The sequence below is a fragment of the Platichthys flesus genome, chromosome 19 (assembly GCF_949316205.1).
Source record: "Platichthys flesus chromosome 19, fPlaFle2.1, whole genome shotgun sequence".
Lineage (NCBI taxonomy): Eukaryota > Metazoa > Chordata > Actinopteri > Pleuronectiformes > Pleuronectidae > Platichthys > Platichthys flesus.
Genome location: NC_084963.1, coordinates 14,439,887 through 14,456,077, shown reverse-complemented (window position 1 = coordinate 14,456,077; position 16,191 = coordinate 14,439,887). Strand labels below are relative to the sequence as shown.

Here is a 16,191-nt window from a genome sequence, read left to right as displayed (position 1 = left end):
TTATTACCCCTCCTGGCAGGCGGCCTGGTGCGGCTGCGGGACCGGCTTCGCTGACGCTGCAGTCGAGACTTGCCCAGGAATCTGTAGTAGTACGAGCGTCTCCCAGACCCCTTCCTAGTGACCCCAGCCATGGTGCTTAGAGTTCCCGAGCTCTGACGGCCAACAACAAGAAGATCTCTCAGCGGCGCCACTGAAAACAAGTCCTCTTGGGTCTGGTATCAGTGCAGATAAAAGCCCCCTGCAAAGTTCTCATGGAGTGCAACCCCTGTTTATCACCGACTTGACAAGACACACATCTACTTCAGTTTAAGTCCAAATGGATTGTGTCAGGATCAAATCCGCTCCACCTTGAAACCATTTCCCACTGAGGCGGGGAAAGAGAAGATTTAACCATCAAACTTCCCCTTCTGCTCAATACTGTGTCCTCTCCTACAAGCTCAGAATAATGTTTTTGCTGCTCCACCTTTGAACACTCCCCCTCAAAAGTTTCCCACAGCGAGATCCCAGAGGCATGATGTCCGGAATACACTGTGAGCGTGTATCCTGAATGACAGGAAAGCTGTTCCTGTTCCCAGTGCCAGAGTGCACTGAAGGAATGTTATAGACAGCTCCTTTGTATTCATGAAGCATTAAATGAGTCTCGTATAATTCAAGTGTTTTATGTCCAAATCCACGTATATATCCAACTCCTGTGTCTGTGTGTGAGTGTGTGGAACGGACAGACAGAGTGTGTGTTATGTAGAGCAACAGTTGAAAAAGTTTAGGGCTGGATGGAAAACAAGCACAGATAAGAGCTTCAGTGGAATGGAGTCGAGACAGAAATCCGGGTGTTTTCACATCCCTCCATCAAAGCTTTTCTGTTACAACCTCAGACATCAAACAGCATCTGGCGCAGTAAACAAGTCAGACTTATAAAAATGCCACCGCCAACCTCCTTTCACCGATAGCAGCTCCCGATCCAGTTGCGCTCTCAATCACGCTCCGGGCTTTCCTACTTAACTTCAATTTGCCTCCCTGGGGCAAGGAAGGAAGGCATGGAAGGGAGTGACAGCCAATCAGAAACAGATGTAAATGGGGCAGTCGAGAGCGGCAAGGAGCCAATCGGAGCGGGCTCAGAGTGACAGGGTCAGCCAGATGGACCATAGTCCACAGCGAGGCACAATGAAGTGCAGGCACAATGTCGGTGCACTGAGGTTAAGCAGTGTCAGCTGTTTCCCACTGTGACTAAAATCATGATGTATGACTGGGCCTGAAGAAAAGGGATTATTTCAAAAGTAATCATTGTCGAGAATAACTAAAATATTAATAGAATGTATCATAGTATTATAAGAATAGTTTTTATGATATATGTATATATATATGACTTAACCTGAGGAAATAATTTTTCAGTAATTCAGCCAGTTCCATAGGTTTTTCTGTTTGTCGACTGGCTTCACTCCAAAGTAAAACTGAGGATTGATTTTGTATCACTTAAGCTGCATCTTGATCCCAGCAACAAGGAACCTCTGCAGTAAGTTTTGACTAAAGGGACCAAGGTCTTAATTAAGTTCGAAGAAATCTTTTCACATCCCAAAAAACGTCCCTGGTCACGTGGAGAGTACTCTTACAAAGTACCCTGAATATTTTGAATGGGGCTTGCAGTGCTCTTGGTTTAGTACCATTAAATGTATTTTCCTTAGTTTGAATTTTTTTTTTTTTATTGTTTGATTGTTTAAAAAACCTGTGGCGTCTACCGATTTTAGATTTGACAAAGTCCAGGCTCTCAGAGGTAATTGGAAGCGGTGGTCCATAAGAGACAAGGTTTATTTAAAGATCTCCAGAGAGTTAGCAAACCTAATATTAGCCGTACTGTGAAGCAGTGCCATGAGAAACTCAACAAATTGAAGCAGGACTACAAGAAAGAAAAAAGACCACAGCTACAGAAACTGTTCCGGCCTCCATCCAATGAGTGAAAAGAAAGATTCTAGTTTTAGGAATTAATGCTGAGCAAACCAGAAATTGCGATTAAACTTTTGTAATGTTCCTCATGAATTAATTCCTTTGGCAAAACTGGTGCGAAAAACAGTGTGTATTTTCTTCTTCTTTGAAGATAAATAACTTTTGGGTGGCACTGATGCTGAATCTTCATAGTGTGTGTAAATGAGACATCAAGTGATGGCAGAACAGTAAAGTGATGTATAAATACGGTCCCTTTACCATGAACTGAATTTCCATTGGTGGTCATAAAGTTTTATTTGGAAAACAGAAGAGGAAGTAGCATAGTGATAGTCACTGTGGGTAAAAAGAGATAAAACTCCAGTGCAGGCAGACTCGAGATGGGTCTGCAAAAGAGAAAATGCATTGCAAACACAACAGAACTATCCAAACTGTGATTGACAGGTGAATATTGGATTGAATAGAAAGAAATTAACAAAATAATTTCACCAAAGTGTCAACAAATGACAAATAATAAATCTTTATCTGAATTTATTTTCTGCAGGTTTCAAACTGTTCAATTTAAGACTTTTTAAAGACCATAATGAGTTACATTTAGTCAAGAGCAACAGATATGCAGGAAAGACTTATACTTACCCATAATTAAAGGTAAGTGGCCTATAACCCTTTAAAAAACCCACATTATCTCTCAAACTACAGGCAGAAACAGAAGTTATCCTTAGTCTTAGGTTTTTTTGTATTCTTGTAAAAAGCTAAATTAAAATAGAATACCTCACATGAAAAAAACTACTATCTAAGTACGATGCAAGTAGCTTTAAATAAATGGTGACACAATTAACACCCAGTTAACACATTAACATATTTAAGATTTTTTATGGCCTTATATTCAGATTATGAAATAGTTTTCAGACTTATTCAGTCCCAGCAGGAAACCGTCTATTGATTGTACCGATAATCGAAGTCTCCTTCTCCTGCTTTCTCATATAATCTCCCTCTGCATTACATTTCCTCCTCCTCCTCTGTAGTTGCTCAGTTGTTCACCCTGATGCCACTTGTTGCTCCTGAGAGCGGTGATGGCCATAACACTACACGTTGTGTGGAGTCGTGTCATTACCTCAGCCCATAAACTCCTGACGAAAGAATGCAGCAGTGTGTGTACATGTCTGTAAATCTCTAACATAGGCTCCACTGTTCTCATGGCTCCACGGAGAGTATTCAGGACGACCATTAGTAGGTATATATCACACCGGAGCAAGTCAGAGGCTCGCGCCGGGTAGCGGAGGGAATGTAAAGGCCCTCCGGTTTCACACTGCTACTGCTGAGTTCATGAAACACCCTGGAGACACGTTCTCAAGGGAAAAAAGGAGATATATACGCAGTGGGTCTAGGTTTAAAGACCAAGTTTGTAATATCACATAAATACACACAAATTTAAGTTACAACTGAACTCATTTGGCTGTAACACTGAGTGTTATTCAGGCACACAAAGGAGACGCGTGTGGAGGCCACACAACCTTTTTAATTGCAGAGCAGAGTGATTCTTCTTTCCTGCATAAGAGCCACAGTGGGACTAGTTATCCACAATGAGTTGCAGGCTCTATAGACAGGCAGACCAGAGAATCAGAGGCGTGCAGAGTTTGCGCGCTGCTGCTGGCCTCCCACCGCTCCACGACAAAGAAGTCAGTGAGCGGTTGAGAGGCCGATAAAAGGTCAAGAAACTGAGGTGAAATTAACCGAGAGATGCTGTATTAATGTGAATATCAGCGGTTACCTCTAATGCTGCTTTCAGACATACTGAACGTCCACAGTTCCCCTTATTTTTTCCGGAAGAGGTGCATATGTGAACGCAAATGTCCGAGTGAGACGCTCCGCAGTTTCTGTAGACTTTATCAGCCTGACCTCCTAGTATAATATCTGTAGAAATCCAAAAGTCGAAGTGAGAACACAGCAGGAGATCCCCCCCCCCCCCGGATTAATGGCGATCCTTCGGATTTGACCCGCAGGTCATGTCTGTCTAAAAAGGGTTCAAGGGTGTGGGAGGAGACAACCCACAGGTTAACACCTTAAGAGGAAGCCAAAGAGGGGCAGATGAGAAACTATTGAGGTCTAATGTTTTACTTCCCATAGAAACCTAAGATCATTGGTCTTTTGGCTATTATCAAAATAAATGAGTGGAGTAGATACAAAAGACTTTTGATATTCTATATTTCTCTTAATGGTCAAGTTGGAAATTAATTATCGTAACACTTATTTCTCTTATTTGTTGAAATCCGTATCAAATCAATGAATCAAGTCCTATAAAGAATAAGCTGGTGTAACCTGCTCTTTCTAGCTTTTCCAGGATTAGCAACCCTAGCTTTAAACTGCTTTCAGATGGGCAGAACTCTGGTTTTCCTACCAGACCCCGAGTAAAATGTCCAGAAAATGTCACTGCGAGAATATATCAGAAAAGGCATATTCACAACGACTTGAGCAAAACTTAAGTAGAGAATGCAAACATCTTGGGGTAAAAAAGAGGAGCTCTACACATACAAGAAACCGACGAAGATGAGAACTTGAAAAGACAACAAGATTCATGATCCTTTGGCAATAAGGTCCAACGCCAGTGTCGAATCACCGTAAACGAAAACACCTGCTTTCCGCAGAGGAGGGAACTACATGCCCGCCTCCTGTATGCTCAAACAAGGCATCGTTTCCTTCCTGAATTCTCCGGAAACGTTCCTGTTGTTGGTTGTGAACACATCTAACCTGGAGAATCAAGTGTTCATCTCTGAATGTTCTAAGAAAAGACTGAAGCCTTGTCAACTGATTACCCATTTATGTATGCCATGTCACCTTCTTAGAGCAACCAGTGGGTTAGACCCTTTTCTCTACTGCGATAATGTGTAATCTTACTTTCTGCTTTAATACTTCCATTGGCTGTTATAGTGATAATATCGCTTTGCCGGTTTCTCTGCATACTCAACATTATGATACTCAGCGTTTCCATTAGGTATTTAAGTGTCCACTTTCCAGTCAGTCAGCACATTGAAACCATCACTATCAGAGAGCAGAGTGGTATGGTATGGAAACAACAGACCTCTTCAGGCGGATACAGACACACTTGAAAGAAGTTTAATCACGATGAACACATTGTAGTGATTGCAGTGATCAGCAGAAGCCATTAAGTTAAGAATGATAGTGAAATAAACATGGTGTCTGCAGGTTAACTACGTACTGACGTCCTATTTTAAGAAGAAACCAGAAACCCAGGATTCTATGGGGGACGCAAACTGTAAAAAAATACAGTAAACACCCAAAATAGATTTCCTCACTACATAGAAAAAATAAATTACACACAGTTTCGAAATGGAACAGCATACGTATTTTTATATTTACTTACTTATTTGTCCATGCATATATGATTTATGAAGTAATTTATTTATTCATCTATTATTTTAGTTTCTGTCCTCGATAACTATGAAAGATGGAAAGAATCTGTCTGCATATTGTTTGCTTTAAGAGAGAAAGAAAGCTAGAGATGGAAGATGTGAAGAGAACTATTTGCCACTTTGAGATTCTCACACACACTTTAAGTAATTAATGTCTTACCTGTTGTTGAGAGCAATGGATGGATGGGTCAGGTACACATGGAAGAAATAGGAGAAAATAGAGAGAAGGTTAGAGAGAAAAAGATATGTCATCACTTTGCCAAAAGTATTTAAATTGTCAATAGTTTGAACCTGAGATAAACTTGTTGGTACTTGGAAAAGTTCAACGTGCAGACCTTATGCTAATTTAGGCTCAAGATTAGATGCTGTGGACAATGACAGAGCCTTCTGTCAATACTATGCCTTCATTACATCCATATTTGTGCAAGTCTTCTAAAAGCGGAGCAGTACCACTGGAAATCGTGGTAATCAACAAACACGAGGAAGAAATTTCTACAACAAACTTGAAGACTTTGCAAGCTGGTACGAAGCTACTGCAGTTATAAGACATAACTTTCCCTGGTCACAAGGGAAAACAGCTGCCTCTTCTTCAGAGGTACATTATCACAACCTCTTCCACTGTAACTGGGTTTGTTGTTGTCAGATACTCCATCTAATCTGTGCTGCTCTCTTGTGCTTAACCACCTTGAAGTCCTCATGGAGGTAAGTGGGTAGTGATGGGTTAAAATTGGTTTGAAACAGACAAAATCTCTTTTCATATGTAAGACAGCATAAATCAGCCTTAACAAGGAACAATAAACACAAGCCAACAATTTCAGTTTTAAAGGTGCTTTACAAATCTTATATTTTTCTCCTGCTGTTTGTTTTACCATATTTTGGTTGACGTTTGAGGCTCGTACTGCAAGAAAAATACATATACATATGCATATATATATATATAAGTGCATGTACAAGCAAACACTCCCAATAAAAACAGTGGTTGAAACCCCTGTGAGAACAACAGACACATTGCCATGAATGAAAATTGTACCCAAAACCTGAAAAGTCACCAACTTTTCTTATTATATAAACACTGAAATTTCCAGCTGAGGGGAAAGTGGAAGTAATTCCACTTTCAGGGCAAACAAAAACACAAGGAGAGCTGTATCGATCCCGAGCACAGCTCATCCTATCGTCTCTATAGTGGATGGATCAAGTGGCACACACTGATGTTGTGCCTGAAATATACTACATACTGCAAATGGGAGCAAAACGACCTCAGAGGGAGTCTTTGGGATTAGACTATAGACTCGGAAATAACAGGGCAGACGCCGTGTGATAAGAAACCGTAGAAATCGGAGTCTGGGTAATACTCGTCTTGAACTGACAAAACTTATTAGTATGGATTACAAGCGGGGGAGAAGCCTGAAGTAACGGCTGCTGCTCCTTGAATCTCCTTGGGCAGATAATAGTTCTCCCTCTAATAGAAAACTTTTAAATACAAAATAAAGTCACTGGAGTAAAGAGCAACCAACTGTGGATAGAGCGGGTGCTCTGCAACAAGAAGGTTGCCGGTTCGAATCCCACTCTATCCCATCTGCATGCCTAAGTGTCCTTGGCAAGATACTGAACCCCTAGATGGCCCCTCATAAAATGATGAGTGTTCTAAAAAAAATGTAAGTCGCTTTGGATAAAAGCGTCAGCTAAATGACATGTAATGTAATGTAATAATTTTCTTTCTCTCTGTCGCCCATTAACCAGAGGGTCAGCTGTTCGATCCCAGTCTCCTAAATTCCACACGCTGAAGTGTCCTTGGAGGAGATACTGAGCCCCAGACTACCCCTGGTGGCTTGGCTGGCAGTCTGTTTGTTCAGGTAATTGTTTGGTCTATACAAATCCAAACATTCTATTACAATTTCTGTGAAACTCATTAGATTTCTTAATGAAAAGGAGCTGGAGCATTTTAGCATGAAAAAATACATTAATTATAATCAATTAATCAAATAACTATAGAATATTTCTCTGATCAACTAATTGATTAGTTTCAGCTCTACATTAACGGCAGATAGTGCATTCTAATCCGTGACCGAGTCATTCGCTCATTACATCATCGTGGACACGTGTCTACATTTACATGTAATGTATCCTGGGGACTGAGCCAAGTAGTAGCTGACATGTGTACCAATACTGACCTCTTCTGGACAACATGGTGATGTACAGCTGGTGCTCAGAGCACTAAATAATTGTTTTACTCAAATTGAAAGAAAAACCCACACAATTATTTCACTGTGGGAAATGGTTCAACACAACCTCTAATTACTGAATCATGTCACAATGTATATTTTAAAAAAAAATGGCGTATAAGCAGATCTGACAGTGATTGGTATCCACTTTGATATATTGTGCTGGCTGACCGCCCACTCTATCACAATGTCTTGTTCTGTCCAATCATCCTGTAATCTGATCTAATCCACAAGAGAAAAAGTAGAAAGGGCAAAGATAAAGACAGAGAAATCACTGGCCGCTCTCTAATAACAGATAAAAGACGTCTGGTCTTCAGTTTCATCCCAAGGAGCTCGGGGATTTGATCGGATTAAAGAGAGAGACCAAGAACAGAGCCTGTTTAAAATCACTGTCTAATTAAATGACATCAGTGAACAAAGAGATTTACAAATAAAACATCCATCAATCTCTGCAAAATAAAATGGAGGTTTGACAGAAACAAACCATTGAAACATGTAAACAAACATGGACACTTTCTGAACTTTCCAATACTGAACCATTTGTAAGAAGACAAATAATTTCTTACAAATACTGGTTATATAATTATAAGACAAGAGTCTTCGTATTTACATTTTTCGGAAAACTCAAAACGGAACTGATGACCTTTTGATCCATCATGTAGAGTACATGAGAGGTCGACATCATCTCAGTATTTTTTGGCTCACTTCATTTGCGGATCGTGGTCTTGATATCTTTAAGGTAAAAGTTGAAATTATTCTAATAGTGTAATGGAAGTCTATCTATCCACAGCTACAGCGGGTGCCTCTCATTCAGACACATGAACTCTCTTGCAGCAGCCACAGGTTGGGTTTCTGACCTAATGCTCTGTAACTTCTCGAAATGAAACCAAACACACCAAAAGTCACCACTTTTTCAGGAAAAATATTCCAAATGATTTTCTTCTTCTGCTCTGGAAACAAAATTAGCATAGACACACACTTTTTTGACCCACTGAGCACAATATCCCTTGCATTATATGCTGGGGGATAGACAATTACTACTGCTTGCTAATGAAGAGAAGCATAATAAACTTGTCCACATGGTTTACTCTGGGGTCTGACAGAGTGGAACGAATGGGGACATAAAAGATGCCTCGATTCACCAGCTGAGCAGCTGAGAATCAGGTTCATTTGGACATGTAATATGAAACTCATCCATTAGCTATACTGCATTATCCTTTGTGGGTCTCGGTTGGATGGGGTACACCCTGGAAAGCCATTAGCATTTGCATCCATTCCCATTCACACCTACTCTACAATTTAGATTCTCCTATTAACCTAAGCCCACTCTGCATGTCTTTGGACTGGGGGAGGAAGCCAGAGAAAACCCACACAGACACAAGGGGAACATACAAACTCCACACAGATAAGTGAGAACTGAACAGGGATTCAAACCAAGAACCTTCCTGCTGTGAGGCTCCATATTATATTCTATCTATCAACTATAGAGCAGAATTATGATTTATATAAAACTAAAGACAAACCCTTTCAGTCGAATCACATCCAACCAGGAGTTGAAGGAGGATCGAGGAACTGATGGACTGTTTGAGTGAGACACAGGACGTCCATGTCAAAATGTGTACGTTCAGTAATTACGGGTGTCTCTTTGTGCAGCGCGGCTTACTTTATATCTCCGGTCTGTCATTAAAGTTCAGAGACACAAAAGGTTTTGGCTGCACTTGTGTGCTCCTGCTGCTACAGTGACAGACTGGAGCCTTCTATCTGTGCCGCCTTTTCTTCCTCCTCTTATACAAGCCTCCCTCTCCCTCTTGGCCCTAGAGTAAAGGCCAAATTGCAGAATGCTTCGTCCCGCGCAGGACTCATTATAAGGACTACAGACAGACTGAGAACAGAGGAGTCTGTGTGACACTGTTGGCCAGAGACAAACAGATACGCAGGATAGGGGAGGATGAGGAAGAAGAGGAGGAGGAGAGGGGGGTGAAATCTTTTTTTTGCCATGATTAAAGGAATGAAGATCACAAATATGAAGCGTGGGAGGGAGTAAGAGATGAGAGAGGGATCTCGCTAATGAAGTGACCACTTGAGGGGAGCACAGAAAAGACCTCTGGCAATATTGTTTTCCAAATTTAATATCGAATGTGACACAAAGGCACACACAGTCATACGGCCCATCCGCTGTCATGCGCTGGCAGCTACTGTTCACAAATTGGATTTTCATGAAATGTGAACACATACAGCACTGTCCATGCACACGCAAGCACAAGTGACACAAGTCCACTGCTTGTCAACAGTTAAATACACTGGGAAAAGAATGTAAGCACAATGGAATGACCTGATTTTCTGCATTAAATGGTAACAAAATGTGATCTGATCTTTATCCGATCTAAGTCACATTTACCGCCAAACACAATGTTCTTATGCTAAAAGTCACATGAAGATCTATTCTCTTTTGTGTCCTTCTTGAACAAACTTATAGGCATTCACAGCTCTGGTGGAAACAGTGGATTTAATAACTCCTCGCACCTCCTTTGGCAGGAATATCATCGAACAAGCTTCTCTGGCAGATGTGGCTCAGACCTGCACAACGTTCAGGAGGGATTTCTAACTGTTGTTCCTCAGAGCTGCTTCAATTCAGCCAGATTTCTAGGATTTCTGGTTTGATATGCTCTCTTGAGGTGATTCTGAAGCATCTCCATTGAGTTAAGATCTGAGCTCAGACTGGGCTGCTCCAAAAAACCTAATGCAAAACGATGTGCAGGATAATATAAAGATTCTTTGTTATGAAGTCATCGGCCTGTAGCAGCTGGGGAACAGCCATCATGACAGTAACCTGGGAGATTCTCTGATAAGCCCCTTATTCAAACATTGGCTGTAATTTCCGTTGAAAGAGGAAAAAATGTAATTAACAATCAGAGCTCTTCAAATTAGTTCTATTCCAAATGGGGATCGCTGAGGGACTCTGCTAGCCTTCCCATAAATAATGCGTCACCATGGCATCCCACCTCATGCCTATTCACATCAGGTCAACACCTTGCTGCCTGTCTGCAACGCACATGCAACACTCACGGCCAGCCCCCACATTGGTAGTTATGTGAGGTTCCACACGCACCAACCTACAAGACCTGCAATGATTGGGCATTGAAGTGAAAGCTTTAAATCATCATTTTTGAAAAAGGATATTCCTTCTACCCTCCACTACATGAGATAACCACCTACTGTACCTGTGAGATGACAATAATTATTGGACATTTAATTGTGATTGGGCTGGTCACTCCACCACCACCGCTGCCTCAGGTCAGTGATGAACACAGGAGAGGAACAATATTTACACAGAATAGCTTAAGATAAACTGCAGCAGTGGGTTTTGTAAAGCAATCTCAATATGTTACCAAACTGTTGCTTTAACAGTTGCTTGGATCTGCTTATAGCCAGAGGTCACTCCTGTGGCTGTGTACCTCTTCTCTTATCAGCCTTCTCCACTGGTGGTCCTGTGATCACATGAACCCCCACAGAGCCACCAAACACAATAGCTGAGCTCACACCACAGGGCAAATCCTGCGAGCTTGAGGTCTGCCCACTCCATTTCTGTTTACCTTACAGCAACAGCTCTCATTAAACCGCAGTCGACACCTATGGACCTAAATTGCTGACCGACGCTTGTAGTTACATATGAGTGCTTAAACTTAAAAGCATGAGAGCAATTGAATGGCATCGATGCAATGAGCAGGAAATGGCTCCTTAGAGTCTCAAAGTCCTTTTTTCTCTCCTAACTATTTAATTAAATTAAGTTTCAAATTGAATTATTCTTCATGGGCAAAATTAATTTTCCAAACAGCGCTCTGTGAATTGTAAGAAAAAGTGCAAGAGAAAACAAACCTCTTCAGATTCACTTGGTCTGTCTGTACTAAGAATTATAAATAAATTAAATTTGAAGTTATATAAAACAGAAGCTGGTATCATGGGAGTTGTCGTCACCACCATTGCCGATGATGACCTTGCAAGTGGATTTTTAGACATTTTAATTAGGAGTTGTTACATAATATATATTTAAGAAGACGAAACCAGCATGTGTGGATTATCAAAAACCCGTAGATGATAAAATACCCTATCAACTTATGGATGTACTGTTTGAGCATGTACCTTCACTCTGTGTTCTTCCCATGCGGACGCTCAGTGAGAGACAGTATACACAGACACGTAGTTAGCTCATGTGCTGTGCCCATCAAAAAGACAATGTCGGGATTACAGTGTGAATGGCCCACATTCTGGTGTTGACAGTGAAGTGAATGCTTGCACAGCGAAATCTGTTCCAGTAAATCCTGTGTGGATCAAACAAATAAGCAAAACAAATCAAACAAGTAAGCGACCACGCTCGCAAACGCACTCACGCGAGAAAGTACCACGGATTGCAGGACACAAACTCACATCTACATCCCCCACCCCCTTCCTAATACAAATAGATTGAAACTTCATTGATCCCACTGGGAGGGGGGCATGAGGACATGCACATGTTTTCACGCATGCAGAACCACACACATAATACTGCGTAATCTCTCCTGCAGGTTTTCGTTGGCCATCTCCTTTTAGTAATCTTGTGCTTATTTAATCTACATAGCCACTCCCCTTTAGATCCCAGGGTCAAACATCACGCTACGGCAGAGCGATGGAAGAGTAAATGAGATGTTGCGCTGTTTTGAGGGAGAATTTTCATAAATTTCTCAATATTGAAAATTACCAAAACAGTTGTTACAGGACTGATGGTGCCGCTCGGACAGAAAATAGAAGCAAAACACAATCAGGCATCTGTTATCTTGAACAGGAACAGTGGTGTGGTTTATACATGATGTAGTGGTATCTGATTTACAGTGTGAGCACCATGTTTTTTAGTGTACACGTTTTTTGACATCTATTTTGGACTGTTTTTATGACAATAAATCATGGTAATGGGAAATGACTCACACACACATATTAGAGTCTGACCAATATGGATTTTTGGTGGCCAATGTTGAAATGCTATCCTGGTCCAGTCCGGTTGAGTGCTACTACTTCTATTACCATCTTCTTGATTTCTATCTACCACGTGCTTGTAATCGGGAAGACATCAGGCTCGGATTGGTTTTGATTAAAAAAATGAATGCTTGTCAGGTTTGGGTCTGACTCTGCTCGGTTCCGACTTGTGGTCCATGGCCTAACGTTGAATGGTATGTCTGCTTGTTTCAGTCAAATATAAACTTAAATACAACTAAATTTAGATTGAGGCCAATTTAGACTTAACATGTGCTATATATAATAAAGAACAGTGTATATATAGGACTATATAGGATTCTTTCCAGTGTTTGACAGGCTGTCAACAGGCAGGAAACCAAATAAGAGGACAGACAGAGGCAGGGAGCTGGTTTATAGGTACAGAAACGTGTCATTACAGAAGTGAGACTGCAGCACTTCAATTATCCTCCTCTTACTTCATTCCTCAGTTTTTTATTGCTACTCTCTTTAACATCACCCCTCTCTTTGTAATTGTGAGTGAGAACCAGCATTTCTCATTCTTTTCCTGTATTTGCTCACTTTCCTTTCTTCTGGTTCTACAGTAACAATGCAAATGTGTGACACAACAACCCCCACGCCTGAGCGGATATGTTAACATTCCACTAATGGAGTGGAATTCTTGAATAATACTGTGATATCTCATTTAAATAAAGATAACACCTGCTATTGTTTCCCTTTTAATTCATTAATACTTTATGTTCTTTATGTAGGAATTCATGGAATTCAATCACAGCCCACACGAGGGTCGCTGCGTCTCATTCAGCCACAGAGACTCCATTGTGATATGAACAATAGACATGATTTGTTAAATGGCCATGTGAAATTTAAGTGGCCCACAGAGTGAGGCTCAGGACGCCCGACTGCAGCTTTGGCAGCGATACAGGCAATACTGAGGACGGCAATGAATGATGCTACAAAAACGTCTCTATCCACCAGCTGCTGTGCAGTTGTATTGAGCTGAACTCTCACCTGCAGGCACAGACTCATGGCATAAGAACAGCCGCTGCCATCTCAGTCTAATTGTAGTAGTAAATATACGGCAAGGATGATCACATGAAGGAACACAGAGTCTGGCCTTTATGCCAGTGCTCCTCGTGAGCGGAGGAGAAACAAATAATGCAGATGACTTCATAAGAATTAAGTCAAATTGATAGTAGGTATCAGCCAACTCGGTCATTCTTAAGCCACACGCAATCCATCAGAGTCAGTGTTAACAAGTCTGCTGACTTCAATCCATGGTTTCATGGATGATAAAACATATTTAGGTCTAGTTGAAGCTTTCTATCAAATGTTAATGAGCTGCTTTGACTTCCCAATAACCACATGGTAATTACTGCAATATCCATGCAAGACTAAATTCTGGTGAATGCTCTTTTAACAAATGATACATGAATTAAAAAGATAGATAGATCTTTAAAAGGTATCAAATTCGCTTACATTTCCTCCAAGTGTATGGTTGGTGTACTATGTCCATGCAATTCATTCCATGCCAAACCAGGCAATGCTAAACCAAACCATTACATGTCATGAATAACCGGGCCCAACCATAACATTCCACTCAATTCCTTAACAAATCAAGCCATGTCCTGGCATGCCGTGCCCAGCCATGGCTTTTCATACCATATGTACCATATTGCATATCTTCAACCTGAACAATCACTTTATCTTTTTATTTTAATTTTCATCTTTCGACATCAATCACTACAAGATTTATACAGTTGTGTCAAGACCTTCTACCCCAGAGTGTCCAATAGAGTAGTTCATTTTTATTTGTGTTCAATACAAATTCAATGCAGGGAATTACTGGACTGACCTGCAGGGCCTGTGTAAGACTCACTACATCAGGAAGATTACTAATTAAAAATGTGGTGTGTTTTTAGTTGTTTTCTCGTGCCTGCAGAAAACAGAAGTTGATGCTCTCGACAGCGTCTACATTACCCCCAATATTTCATTATACTGTCCCTATTTTTAGCCACAGTAGCAGCATGGGCGGCTGGTCTGTGTGTCAGTTCACCACTGTGGTCCAGACTGAAATATGCCAACAACTATTTGAAGGACTGCCATGAACGTTTATACACACATTTGTGGTGAGGTAAAAACGTAGGAGGCTTTATTGTCAATAAAGTTTTTCTCTATACAAGTGTTGCTCGCGTTTCTACTACTTCAGGTTTTATGACATTTTGCTTTTGAGTGAAATCATTCTACTACCATTTCATAGATTCTGACGAAATTTGGAGCACACAATTACGCACCCCTCGGGTACACAATTTAGCGATTCTCTGACTTTTTATCCAGCACGACAATCAAGTCAAAATGTCTTTGGCTCTTACAAAATACCTGAAAAATGGATGACATTCCCACCTGGCTCTGCAGTTCTCTGTTTTGTGCTAATTAACAAATTATAGCTAGCTAAACTAAAATGGATCAGCAAGTTAACATAGTCAGTGTGAGCATTGCAGCATGCTGGCATTAGCATTTAGCTCTTAGCTGCTATCTGAAACATTCAAGCTAGGATTGGTGCCTGGGTAGAGTACGCAGGAAGCAGGACGTGATGTGTGCATTTCCCTGCCAAAGTCACATGTTTTTGTTTACAGCACATTGCAGATGGTTGGAGAAAAGGCTACTGACTTGGCGGTAATTTATGTTTCGGTCAGTTAAGTCCTTCCTTTGACTTGAATGAACGCGAACACTTTTTGCTTTTACATTCTAAGTATCCTCTTCACCTTGTGACTTAAAGTATAGATATCCACTTCATTCACATAATATTGACTATATTGACATTTATTTAATTGAAAACGGTTTTAGATAGATAGATAGACCATAAGAGTGGTCTCACCATATTTTGATCTGCTTGTCTTATATCAGTCTGAAAGCGAGTTTGTTGAAGGAACAATCAAAATTGGAATTGAAGTAGAACTTATATTGATGACTTATAATCTAAAGCCTGAACTGCTGATTGTGCTGAGATACACCTTTTTTATTTCATGTCATGTGGAAAAGTTGGTAAGAGCCCTTTTCAGCACTGCACGCCGCAGGAACTCAGTCAGTGGGAAACTGCGAGCAAATCCAACCACAAACACGTGGGGACAAAGACACACACAGATCTACTCAAACATGAAGCAAAGATAAACATCTAAACAGACACTTGAAGTGAATTCTGTCTGCCTCCGAGCGAGGCTCTAAATGCACTCATCACTGTGATCAGCAACACTCTATCTAGCGTGGGAATCCACATCCAGGCTATAAACAGCAATCTCATGGTCTCTCTCTCACAGACACACACACACACACACACACACACACAGACACTTTACGGGTGTGTTTGTGTCCTTCCTCAGTTGAAATGGTAGCTGTCAGGAAGGAAATGGGCAGACATGGAGTTCTTTATTTTAGCTTCACTCAGGAAATCTACCTTTACCTCAAAGTGGCACAGTACAAATGACAGAAGGTAAAACTTGTGTGTCTGTACGTGTTAGGGCTTATGTGCAGCATGTCTGTGTTTGTGTAGCTATTCAGAGAGATCGAGGGCAGGACACAGGAGGAGCACAACTATCTGG

General features: G+C 41.0%; 1 protein-coding gene across 5 annotated transcripts in view; it reads right to left on the bottom strand.

Annotated features, from left to right (window-relative positions):
* dab2ipb (DAB2 interacting protein b) overlaps window positions 1-16,191 on the bottom strand; it is a 128,585-nt gene that overhangs the window by 88,039 nt on the left and 24,355 nt on the right. For 3 of the 5 annotated variants that reach the window (XM_062412756.1, XM_062412758.1, XM_062412757.1), the window contains exon 1: window positions 8-616. The exons of the other annotated variants lie outside the window; for them this stretch is intronic. In XM_062412756.1, coding sequence (XP_062268740.1) covers window positions 8-131 — 124 coding nt within the window. In that variant the 5' untranslated portion in view covers window positions 132-616. Of the gene's footprint in view, window positions 1-7; window positions 617-16,191 lie in introns of those variants that run through there. 5 annotated transcript variants of the gene reach the window in all.